The 13085-nt window shown below is 38.7% G+C and overlaps 1 protein-coding gene across 1 annotated transcript; it reads right to left on the reverse strand.

The window, feature by feature from the left end:
- Positions 1-3207: 3207 nt before the first annotated feature.
- Positions 3208-12712, reverse strand: LOC127413079 (E3 ubiquitin-protein transferase MAEA-like). The gene is made up of 9 exons (XM_051649927.1): positions 12576-12712; positions 6818-7000; positions 6449-6652; positions 6242-6364; positions 5923-5999; positions 5576-5684; positions 5293-5426; positions 4827-5022; positions 3208-4704 (listed from the first exon to the last, which is right to left on the reverse strand). Exons 1-9 carry the CDS (start codon positions 12642-12644, stop codon positions 4609-4611), a joined length of 1191 nt encoding a protein of 396 aa, XP_051505887.1. The 5' UTR covers positions 12645-12712; the 3' UTR covers positions 3208-4608.
- Positions 12713-13085: the final 373 nt, after the last annotated feature.

Below are 13085 nucleotides of genomic sequence, written 5' to 3' on the forward strand. Positions count from 1 at the left end.
ATTACTTAAAACCTGTGGAAACACTATCTGAGGGATTTAAAAAGATGTACTTGTTTTTTATGGCAAGGTGCAAGGGTGTGCAACCAAAGCGGTTTTCCAGTTGGCTTGTTGCTCCACTAGACAGTAAATACTTTACCATATCGGTCTTACCCTTTTCACAAGCTCTGTGCAAGGCAGTATAGCCATCATAGTCACCAACATTTACATCCATCTATAGAACAACAGGTTTTATGAAAAAGTAACCTAATCCTCTCAAATTTATGTCAGAGGGCATTTTAGCTAACAGGCATTATCATCAATACCCTCACTAGAATTTCCTGTAGAGAGACAAACTCGTTGTTCTCTATGCGTGGGCAAAAGCAAGGCAAATATTGCTTTAACATACTGTTTAATGATCCATCAGATGTAATATCACTTGAACCTCAAATAAAAGAATAGAACATTAAAGATAAATGGCTCACATCATTTGTCTTGTTTTTAAGCCAGCTGAGCCTGAGAACTTTGCCCACACTGTAGAGCAACTGCCAGTTTCGTGTCTTAGCACCCAAATTCGTGAGGGGGATAAAGTAATGGGTCATATTGTTCCACTTCAACCTCATCTATAAAAGTAAGCATAATGTTATACATCAAGGTAAGTTTATTGGATATGCATTAGACGATTTTCAAGTTGCAAGAGAATGGCTTTCTCAAATGCATTCAACTCAGAGCTTCAGCTAGTGGTTCCCTATCCTGTTCCAGGAGGCACCCCAACACTACACATTTTGGATATCTCCCTAATCAATAACACTTGATTCAACTCATTAGCTCCTTAGTAGAGACTCTACAACCTGAATTGGGTGTGTCAGAAGGGGTAGATATACAAAATGTGCTGTGTTGGTGGGCCTCCAGGAATAGGGTTGGGAACCACTAGCCCAGAAATTATTTGATTTTAACAGACACTAGTTGTTATGGTGTTTAATTAGCTTGTAATTATAGTTTGTAAGCAAGATGGCGATACAGTGTAAATTCTGTACTTATGCTCCATATTTTCCAAGATGTAGTAGTTATCAGGCTAACCTGACCTGAGGCAGAATGATCGTTGGAAGAACATTTAAAATTCCCGCTCTTGCTGAGTGAGGTGACATACGTCACTCAGTCACGTGGTGAAGCATACGATTAAATAACACTGCATATCTTATTCAATATACAGGTGCTGGTCATATAATTAGAATATCAAAAAGTTGATTTATTTCACTAATTCCATTCAAAAAGTGAAACTTGTATATTATATTCATTCATTACACACAGACTGATATATTTCAAATGTTTATTTCTTTTAATTTTGATGATTATAACTGACAACTAAGGAAAATCCCAAATTCAGTATCTCAGAAAATTAGAATATTACTTAAGACCAATACAAAGAAAGGATTTTTAGAAATCTTGGCCAACTGAAAAGTATGAACATGAAAAGTATGAGCATGTACAGCACTCAATACTTAGTTGGGGCTCCTTTTGCCTGAATTACTGCAGCAATGCGGCGTGGCATGGAGTCGATCAGTCTGTGGCACTGCTCAGGTGTTATGAGAGCCCAGGTTGCTCTGATAGTGGCCTTCAGCTCTTCTGCATTGTTGGGTCTGGCATGTCGCATCTTCCTCTTCACAATACCCCATAGATTTTCTATGGGGTTAAGGTCAGGTGAGTTTGCTGGCCAATTAAGAACAGGGATACCATGGTCCTTAAACCAGATACTGGTTGCTTTGGCACTGTGTGCAGGTGCCAAGTCCTGTTGGAAAATGAAGTCTGCATCTCCATAAAGTTGGTCAGCAGCAGGAAGCATGAAGTGCTCTAAAACTTCCTGGTATACGGCTGCGTTGACCTTGGACCTCAGAAAACACAGTGGACCAACACCAGCAGATGACATGGCACCCCAAACCATCACTGACTGTGGAAACTTTACACTGGACCTCGGGCAGTGGTAGCTCAGCGGTTAAGGCTCTGGGTTACTGATCAGAAGGTCGGGGGTTCAAGCCCCAGCACCACCAAAATGCCACTGTTGGGCCCTTGAGCAAGGCCTTTAACCCTATCTGCTCCAGGGGCGCCGTATCATGGCTGACCCTGCACTCTGACCCCAGCCTAGCTGGGATATGTGAAAAAGAAGAATTTCACCGTATATGTGCAAATGTGTGATAAATAAAGAAAATTATAATTATTATTAAGCAACGTGGATTGTGTGCCTCTCCTCTCTTCCTCCAGACTCTGGGACCCTGATTTCCAAAGGAAATGCAAAAATGTACTTTCATCAGAGGACCACTCAGCAGCAGTCCAGTCCTTTTTGTCTTTAGCCCAGGCGAGACGCTTCAGACGCTGTCTGTTGTTCAAGAGCGGCTTGACACAAGGAATGCAACAGCTGAAATCCATGTCTTGCATACGTCTGTGCGTAGTGGTTCTCCCCCACATTTTTGAATGGGTTTTGTTTCACAATCCTCTCCAGGGTGCGGTTATCCCTATTGCTTGTACACTTTTCTACCACATCTTTTCCTTCCCTTCACCTCTCTATTAATGTGCTTGGACACAGAGCTCTGTGAACAGCCAGCCTCTTTTGCAATGACCTTTTGTGTCTTGCCCTCCTTGTGCAACGTGTCAATGGTCGTCTTTTGGACAACTGTCAAGTCAGCAGTCTTCCCCATGATTGTGTAGCGTACAGAACTAGACTGAGAGACCATTTAAAGGCCTTTGCAGGTGTTTTGAGTTAATTAGCTGATTAGAGTGTGGCACCAGGTATCTTCAATATTGAACCTTTTCACAATATTCTAATTTTCTGAGATACTGAATTTGGGATTTTCCTTAGTTGTCAGTTATAATCATCAAAATTAAAAGAAATAAAACATTTGAAATATATCAGTCTGTGTGTAATGAATGAATATAATATACAAGTTCCACTTTTTGAATGGAATTAGTGAAATAAATCAACTTTTTGATGATATTCTAATTATATGACCAGCACCTGTATATGCAATTTATTTTATTTAAACAAATCATGAGAACTACAAGATACATTCAATACCACAAAAAAAAAAAAAAAAAAAAAAATACTTTTAGGAAGTTATATACCTAATAAGTATTAACTCTTCTTCTCTTTTGACTTATTTGCGATCTTGGAAGAAATGTTCGGTTTTGCCATTTGGAGTTATACAGTACTGTGCTTTTATTGAAGACAACGCAATCCATAATCAAATCAATCTTTATTGGCAATTGGACACGAAGAACCCATCTACCCTACCAACATAGACATGCATGAACAGTTTCTAATCAAGTTTCCACAATTACAATTAAACACACATTTAGGGAGTCATTTCCAAAAAGAAGGATCATGTCGGTGTACCTAAAGTTGAAACTAAAAGACCAGAGCCTTGTGTACAGTAGATCCCCCTCAATGATTACCTGCTGTTGATCCTGTGAAACCTGAGACATTTCGGGTTCAGGAAAATGCTCTGAAAATTGTGCTCAATACAAGTTTATATCTCTAAAGGATACATAACTGATTTGTAGCAGAAGAAAACCCACACATAACAGATATTCATGTCACAAAATGGGTGCATCTAGACTGTAGATGTGGAGGGGAAGACCTTAAGTCCTTGTAAAAACAACCTGCAAGGTTTGAATCTACCCATAGATTCACCAACCAAACTGCTTTAAATTTACTACTGAACCTGTAGTCACAAAACATCACTAAATGCAGCATGAAGTCATTAACAACATTGATATACGGCTTTATAATACCCAATCCACGGTCAGAAAAAAGAGAACTAGGAATATCTTTCAAAATTCAATCTTGCACACCCGTCCTAAACAGACTTTGGTCATACATAAAATTTATTTTATTTTACGAATGGATGATGGTATTCATAACAATTCCATATGTTATGCACTGTAAAATGTAAACTAATGTAAATTTTTAATAAAAAAAAACAACAAACAAACACTGTAATGTCTTTCTAGTCCAAACATCTACGGAGTTGTGATAAAGAGCAGTATTGCTATTGATGCTACAATATTTTCTTACATGTTACCTCAGAATGTGAGGATGTCCATCAAACACATTAATATCACTTCAACATAAATGTATGTGGTCACAGATTTCACAGGTGCAAACGCATCAGAGTGTGTTCTCTACAACTACCCACTCACAATCTTTCTAAAAAACAATGACCTAAATGGGTGCCCTTGTTAAAAAAAAACCCCAGCAATGAACAATTCATATTGTTTACACACTACAAGGCAGAAGCATTTGGAGATAAGGTGATATAGAGCCATGTTCACTGTTTTACACTACTGTCAAGAATCCAGGTAAATAAAAGCCAAAATATCAATCCTTTTAAAAACAAACAACAATCTTTGCTTGTCATAACTGTCCGGATTAGCGCAGGGCAACTCCATTCTGAACCATCCATTCAGTGTAGGTCTTGTAGGCCAGTTGAGGGTGAGGGCATTTTGTCAATTAGATTTGTTCGCATGGAACAAAGGGCAGGATGACTGAAGCCCTTGGACAAATGGTGTCAGCTTGAGATTCACCCAGCCTTCGATGGCGCCACAATTTTACATTCCAAAACTTATGTGGAGCTCCCATTACATAATATACACCTTCTCAGCCTGGGAAAAGTTGAAAACCTCTTTGGTTCTGGGGCATACCACCTTGTCATCTTGACGAATGGACAATAGAGACTGAAGACCAGAGTGAAAGGAAAGAAATGTTAATGACGATATGTACACAAACAATGCAATGAACACTTAAAACAAAGATTCAAAGAATCATAGCTAACTTTAACATGAAAGCAGCTACTCACACTGTAACCATACACATAGCCATTAGGCAGCATCATGGGTGGGTTATTCTCATTCATGACTTCCCCAGATATTTTGCACACCAGCCGTGAGTTTGCACAGTGGGCCATGGGAAGAGGTTGAGCCAATTTGTTCAACGACTTGCTACAGACAGGGCAGTCTGGGTTTTTGGAAGTACCATCCTCTTTATAACACTGCCTGTAAATTTGGAATTAAGGTGGACAACCTTTCAGCAATATTATTAAATCAACAAGATTTTAATTTGATTGAAGGAAAAAGTATAGTAATTTAAAATCATGACCCTGGTGTCGATTTTCATCCTGCAAAAAATACACTAGTACCGATATTGAAATCGTTAATGTTATGCATATCATAGCATAGTACAAAATCCATGAGTACAATAAATTATCTTCTAGACACATAACCTGAAAACCCTAAGGGTAGTCAACATTACTGCAAAGAGGATACGGGGTTTTGATGGCAGACAGCCCTGCCTGCAGTGTAATGGTAAACACAGAGTTGTTTCCCAGTTGGTGTAATCTGTAGTTGTCAAATCTGAACTGCTGGATTAGCATTTTCCAACGAGCTGGATCCAAAAGATCCTGGGGGAGAAGTTAAAAAAGTGTTATGGACCATTGAACTTTACTTGCCTGGACAGCATATATTCATGTATAGATATAAATTAATTTCAAAACAATTCCTTCAAGCAGAAGATACATTTCAGATAATACAGAATGAAAATAGTATTTACCTTATATGGTGAGATGTGCGTGTCAGAGGGAAAAGCCAGCATACCCATCACCTGCCGTACCTCGTCCAACTGCCCTCCTTCAGCTTGGCTGAAGTGTTTGCGTGCATGTCTGAAAAAGGAATAAAAGTTATTTGCCATTAGCCATGATTTATATACATGCTGAACCATAAATTGCAATAATTCAGGCAGACTTGGAATGGCAGCCGTGTTCAAGTGAAGTCTTGTACATTTCTGTAAAAGTCACAGCAGACAAATAATTTTTTTTTATAGCGACAAAGCAAAAAAACAGGTTTAAAACACAGACACATGTCTATAACGTACAAAAATACCTATGCAAATTCTCTTACCTTACTGCGTCCATGCGTTTGTTTTGTCGAATGAGTTCAATAAATTCCTGGATCCTTAAACTGAACTCCAAACAGCTCTGAGAACAGGAACATATTTTAACAAAATTGAAAAACTTGACTTTTCAAATTATATTTGTCGGCAGCCTATTTGAGAAAACATCTCTGCAATGTAAACAAATGAAAACATTCCGTAGACGGCAAGGAATATAAATACTTACTTATTTTGGCTCTATAATTGTAGTTAAAATTCAAGTAAATATTTAAACACAGCAGTTGGTAAAAAATGGACTTGGGCACTTTGCGGAACCAAATGTCTTACTTTCATCTTTCGTAGGCGAGACTTGTTGTCATGGCACCAAGCGAGACAGGTAGCCGTTTCCTGTCGTTCGAGTGATTCCTCAACTTCTTTCGCAGTAAGAAACATTTCTATGTTGACCAAATCCTAGGACAACAAAACACGGCACATGAAAAATAGCCCAAGCCTGCACACACATACACACACTGCAAAGGAAAAGTGGAGACGCACCTCAATACCACTTTGTCTGGCTAGCTTGACTGCAGTGTTGTAATAGCCACAACGTAGTAAGTGTTCCACCATCATGCGATCCATGCGCTTCTTCTTCCAGACATTGACGATGGCTGGCTGGTCACTGCTATGTTCCTTCAGGTGCTCTATGCGTCGCTTACATAGCTTAGCGCTCTCATCCTCTGCTTGGATAGACTCTGCCGCCTATTAGATAAAACACCCTATCAATGTCTGGTGTAAACAGCGGAAATGTAGTTAAATTTAATGAATTCAACAAAGAAAGCAATTGTGGGCGATTATAGAAATGTAATCATTTATACCATACAAATCCGAAGCGACTACATTGCAAAAGTGATGTTATCCACATACTTTTCTCTTAAGGGCGCTGAGCTTCTCAACCACTCCATCCAGAAGAGAGACCACAGTATCCACCACTGGAAAACTACTGAGGGTTTTCTCCAGTTCTGCCACAACCATCGTCACGTGACTGGTCTCCCGGTCGATGTTCTTCTGAGCCGCTCGAAAGCGCTTGTTTAAGGTTTCATAAGGAACCTATAAAAGTGCATAAACAATATTTTGTATTTCATTACTGGGGTAACACAATTTATGGTATCTTCTTAACAGCATGGGTTTACCACAATACAAACCATCTCATCCATCATATTGATCATTCTTACCCCAGAGCGTCATTCAATGTTATGCATATGAAAAGTAGGAATGTCCCGGTTCCATTTTTTTGGAAAGAGAGTACGAGTACCGATACTTCCTTTATGGTAATAGCCAATACGAGACCTGCTTTTTTGTTTTCTGAATTCCATAAACATTTAATTTTATCATCAAAATTGTGTTTAAATGAATGAATTAAAACTGTAATCCAGCTCAGCGAGTATTGACGATGACTACCACCCCTGGAGTCGCGAGTTCAAATCCAGGGTGTGCTAAATGACTCCAGCCAGGTCTCCTAAGCAACCAAATCGGCCCAATTGCTAGGGAGGGTAAAGTCACATGAAGTAGCCTCCTCGTGGTGGTGATTAGTGGTTCTCGCTCTCAATGGGGGACGTGGTGAGTTGTGCGTGGATCACGGAGAGCAGCATGAGCCTCCACATGCTGGGAGTCTCCGCAGTGTCATGCACAACAAGCCACGTGATGAGATGCGCAGATTGACTGTCTCAGAAGCGAAGGCAACTGAGAGTTGTCCTCCGCCACCCGGAATGAGTTGAGTAACTGTGCCACCACAAGGACCTAGTAAGTGGTGGGAATTGGGAGAATTGCATTCCAAATTGGGAGAAAAGGGGATAACATTTTTATTTTTTATTATTATTATAAAAAAAAAAAAAAAAAAAATGTAATCCAATGAAAATAGAACATTTAATTTTCAACATAAATTTGTCTTATTTTTATCAAAAAAAGAGCTTTTATACAGAATCTCGCAGCACAATCCAAAGAACATTGGAGTTATTTTTATCAAATAATGTGCTGCACAAAAGAGAATCACAGATGATAATAATTATAGATTTTTTCTTATTATTAGTAATAGCAGTAGTCGCATAACAGTAAATATTTCATAACTATATACAGTACTGATTTTTGTCACACTTTTTTCCATTTAAATGGAGCTCTTTTTTTTTGGCAGAAGCTTTTACTTTGAAGTGAAGCCGTTTCTGTGCATTTTTGACGGTAGCTTCTCACCTCCATAAAAGCAGGTCGCTATGTGAACCAGTGCGTTTATTAAACTGCAAAGGGGTGCTATTTCATTTAAATTAATACAGTATGAAGTCTGTACATGCTGCGCACTACATATAGAATAAGTGCTCTGCTCGCTGTCATCTGCTACAAACAGGGTGTACGATGCTCATGATTGTGTTTTAGAGCTACTTGGTATGAGCAGGAGGCTTCACATTTACATTCATACATTCTTAAAACAAGATCTATTTACTTTGAAGCACGCAGCACATGCAAACTATGTATTTATCTCATTAGGCTAAATCACAGCCTTTGCGGTTTAATTATCACACTAGGACATAAAGTGATTTTAATTTGTGTGCTGAACGTTTACGTAATGACATTCGTATGTCAGATGCTATCAGTTTTTGGTATCTGAGCAAATTCCAGTATTTGTATCCGAACATCCCTAATGAAAAGTACAGTATATAAATGATAAAAGCATTTTTGTAGTATGAGGCTACAGTAAAGACTAAAGCAAATCCTACTCTTTAAGACTGAACACAAAGTGCCAAAAGACTGAGCTACTTTAATGAACAAATCTGACCATATTTATGTTTTTTGTAGATGTAGCTACAATCCTTTATATACAAACTTTTCTGCTATGTTGTTGCTTGTTCATAATTCTATTTTTTTATTATTGCTTTACTCTTAAATAGCACAATCTGTCACTTTACTGTACGGTCACAGTCTACTATTTATTACAATGCACCACCTTCAACCTTAGTGCTACTGACCCTTTACTGCCTTTTATTTCTTACATACAGATTCTATACTCCCTGTCTTTGAAAGATTAGTTTTTCCCCAATTAGTTTTTGTCCTCCAAATGGCATAAGTAAGGCATTTTCCCTATGTCTAACAACAGAGCACTGTGTTCTTTTAGAGGCATCCATTTGCAAAAAAAGGTCAGAGAGGTGGCCATGATCATTAGGCCAGAAGGAGTGGCTGTACTGCAGCTGTGGAAGCAGCAGAGATAAATAAACCTTCAATCTTTTCTCTGGCAGTCCATTTTGTTCAGTCCATCTATCACCGTAGAACTAGGGCAAGTATTCTAGTCTTGATTACCATCTACCTTTGCAATGCACTATACAGATGTTTTATAAAAGATAAAAACCCTAAATGAGTCCAAGATGTTATTGCAGATTCAATAAAGAAACTCAATTGCAGATTTGTTTCCCCCGAAGAGTATTAACACTGTGGCGGTATCCAAACATTGCTCTTTTTGTTTGACCATTCCAACATTATAAAATTAGCTCAACCAGTGGCACTGTTTGGCCAACCAATAGACCTTATTCACAATAGTGGCATCTTTGATTTTTGAAGTGAACGAAAACCAAGCTTTGAGGGATAGACTGAAGGGGGTCACACACCGGACACATCTGGTGGACGACATGGTGTGTTCTAAACTTTGAAACAACTGTTTTCAATGAAGGTACGCACACCGACAGACGGCGAGTGGCCCAGCTACGACTCCGGAGGCTGCTCAATTTTCTACCAGGCCACGGAGTCCAACTCGCATATTTTCCATTAAATTCAACCCAAATCAGTGCTCAAATTGAGGGGGGGCTGGGGGGATCCGGGACCCCCCATAAGAAGTAAAAAATAGACTTGGGGGGGGGTCCCCAAAATACTTATATTTTAGTAAAAATAATAATGACAAATCTGATTACATTTATGCAGTGGATATGATCAATTTAGTGAATTAATTATTTACAATAATTTATATTAAGTTTGTTTATAGGCTAGTTGTCATGTCTCTTTAAAATGTAAACGCCTCGCCCCGCATCTAAAGACCACTAAGCGCATGACATCGTTGACATGACTGCTTGCTTGGAGCCGCTCTGGTGAAGATAACTTTAGCTAAAAAATTGAGAATAACAAACCTCCACTCGCAGTCGGGAAGAGAAAGCTTCTTACTGACTTTTTTGAGGGGTAATTTTCTCTCTCTCTCTCTCTCTGTCTTTCTACTATATCTATCCACTCCATGTCGTGGCTTTTGTATTCCTTACATAAATTGGAAACATTTAGTGTTACTCATTTTTCATTATTAATAGGTCTGGTTCTACGTTGGTGCTAGAGATCGCGATGAAGATGAATGACAGCTTTTTAGTGATTATAAAGGGAGCGCTCTTTGTGCGCTTTCTATGCTATATATAATCCATTCAGAATTTGTATAAAACTTGTTTTTCATGCTGCTAAGAGGAGGACCAATGGCCTGAATAAAGCAGCCTTTTTGACTGAAACAGTTGAATAGTCTGCTGACTGACTCACTCGTAACAGTCCCTTGCCGCCACCTACTGACATGTAATGTAATGTAATGTAACTGCACAGAAATCGTTGAAAAATCCCCACCAACACTAAGACACAGACTAACAGCCTGTCTTGTCACAATTTATATTTGTAATATCTAATAAACTTGTTTCATGCATTTAAACTTTTGTTCTTTTGGAACAAACATTATTATCACAAAGTGTCACATCAATCAACCAGTTGTTTATGGGTAGTAAATACTACATTGATAAATAATGCTAGGGTGGGTAGTCACGTTGGGTTAACCTCTTCGTGGTCGCCATAATGTGGTACTCGCTCTCGGTGGGGCACGTGGTGAGTTGTGCATGGATGCCGCAGAGAATAGCGTGAAGCCTCCACACGCGCTAGGTCTCCGCGGTAACGCGCTCAACAAGCCATGTCATAAAATGCGCGGATTGACACTCTCAGATGCGGAGGCAACTGAGATTCGTCCTCTGCCACCCGGATTGAGGCGAGTCACTACGCCACCACGAGGACTACAAGCGCATGGGAATTGGGCATTCCAAATTGGGGAGAGAGAGAGAGAGAAAAAAAAAGGTTTCAAATATAGAGAAAATGATATAAGAGTAAGGAGTTTTCATATATAAATTATTGAATTCACTGATTGGATTTTCCAAAAATAAGCATTTAATATGGTTATTTAATGTACTATTTAAAAAAAAATTTTTTTTTATTGATTTTCAAGAAGAAAAAAATACTATATTGTGATATATATCGTTATCGTGATAACAATTCACTCACATCGTCATATAAGATTTTGGTAAAATCTCCCACCCCTAGTTTATATCTATAGCCAGAACTTACACTATGAATGAATTACAAACAGTATTACAAACATTGGAAATAATAATCAATTCAATGTATTGCTTTGAAATATACTGTATTACATTTATTCCCACTACACTAATATGAAATTCTTGGCTTGTAGAAATAAAGGCACCACAATCAGTGCTTTCAAAATAGAGCTGGTCAATCCATTTTCTTTGTTATTCCTCGACCACTCCAACAATGATTTAGCACAGAGGAGACAATGACAAGTTTAGAGGTTTAGCACAGGAAGCCACACGCTCAAGAGAACCAGCGAGGATGCTGGAAATCATGCTCAATGCTGCAAGGCAAGCACACATGCAACATGCCCTTGACAATAATGAAACCCATGTATTATTGACATTCTGCACGCGTGCACATAAACAGGCGTCATTTCAGTGGAGATCCATTAACTAGTCACCTTACAAAGCACTTAACTCTTCATCAGATAATCAAAGCAATCGGTTAACGAAGGGATATATCCAAATCGACGCTATCAATCGTGTTTATTAGGGGGGAAATCTGTGACGCAGAGAACAAAGGTGCCGTATGCCATCCATTAAATAATAACCCTCTCGCCGAGAAAATACACCTGAGCTATAAATTACAGCTGATCCACACAACATAATGAAATGTGATCCTGGTATAATGGCTAAATCGCATTAATACCGAGCTATGATCACCACTAGCATGTATGTTTTCCTCCAGCAGGCATTCGATTAGTATCTAATGACATCATAGTTTCAGATGACAGCGTTCAAATCCAATGTACATATATAACTAAGCAGTAGTGTTATCTAATATCTGGTGAGGTAATAAAGTAGCAATATCTTCAGATACGATTCGTGTCACTATCCGCCTCGCTAATGGTCCCTTAATCTGTTTTAAACTGCATTACTCGCTGGTTACACTAGGGAAACCCCTGTATTAGAATAAAACGGTTTCTAATCAATTAAAAGACTGTCCCGAATTGCGAGAATGACTTCGATTAGACTGCTATTACACGACATATCCCCCTCCTGCCGCCGAATACCTGTACAGGCGATGTCGTTAACGAGGAATCGCTCGACAGCTGGCGTTCACTTCAGTGGGATCTGTTTGTGTGGGACTTGTTTTGCTAAGTTATCTAGCCATAGTGCTAACCAGTTAACTGTCTAAATACAGCCACATACTTCCCATCTGATCGGTCATTTTCGTTAGCTGGATTCATCTATGATGAAGGTCATATAGCTCAGAATAAATATGCTCAGTTGCACGTTTAGAGTATGTATAGCAAAGCTTGACAGACCTTTAAAGTTGGATATTCTTGCACCTTTAGGGCCATAGAGAGTTGTGCTGCTGTCTCCTGCACCGCCATCTTGCATTGGGGAAACTGTGGAGCGCAAGTTCATCTTCTTCTCGTTATTGGCCTTCACTGCGCTGAAGTGATCAGACCGCTCATTACGGCCCCCTAGTGTGGTGGGACTCAAACTCGTTTGAAAGGCGCTGTAAAATTCCTGGACACCTGATCAATGGCCGAAAAGAAATAAAAAATATTTATGATTGTTTACTCCTTGTTTTATATGGAAATGACCACATATATAGCATATAATTCAATAAAACAATAACATCAAAAAATACAGTATTTTAGCCTATTTTTAAGAGACTAATTTAATTTTTATAACAAAATTACATCAAAATGAATTTTTTAACAAAATTAATTAAAACTTAAAATATTTAGCTTTTTATTTATTTTGTTAAAGAAAATTAAATGTGTAAAAAAACATTTGGTGTTTTGTGTGTGTGTGTGTACATGTTT

The sequence above is a fragment of the Myxocyprinus asiaticus genome, chromosome 22 (genome assembly GCF_019703515.2).
Source record: "Myxocyprinus asiaticus isolate MX2 ecotype Aquarium Trade chromosome 22, UBuf_Myxa_2, whole genome shotgun sequence".
NCBI classification, from domain to species: domain Eukaryota; kingdom Metazoa; phylum Chordata; class Actinopteri; order Cypriniformes; family Catostomidae; genus Myxocyprinus; species Myxocyprinus asiaticus.

Coding starts and splice junctions, on each gene's coding strand:
- LOC127413079 (XM_051649927.1), bottom strand. CDS start 12,644: ATGGCGGTGCAGGAGACAGCAGCACAACTCTCTATGGCCCTAAAGGTG. Junction 6,653..6,817: donor TCAGCGCCCTTAAGAGAAAA/GTATGTGGATAA, acceptor TTTATCTAATAG/GCGGCAGAGTCTATCCAAGC. Junction 5,427..5,575: donor CGCACATCTCACCATATAAG/GTAAATACTATT, acceptor CTTCTCCCCCAG/GATCTTTTGGATCCAGCTCG.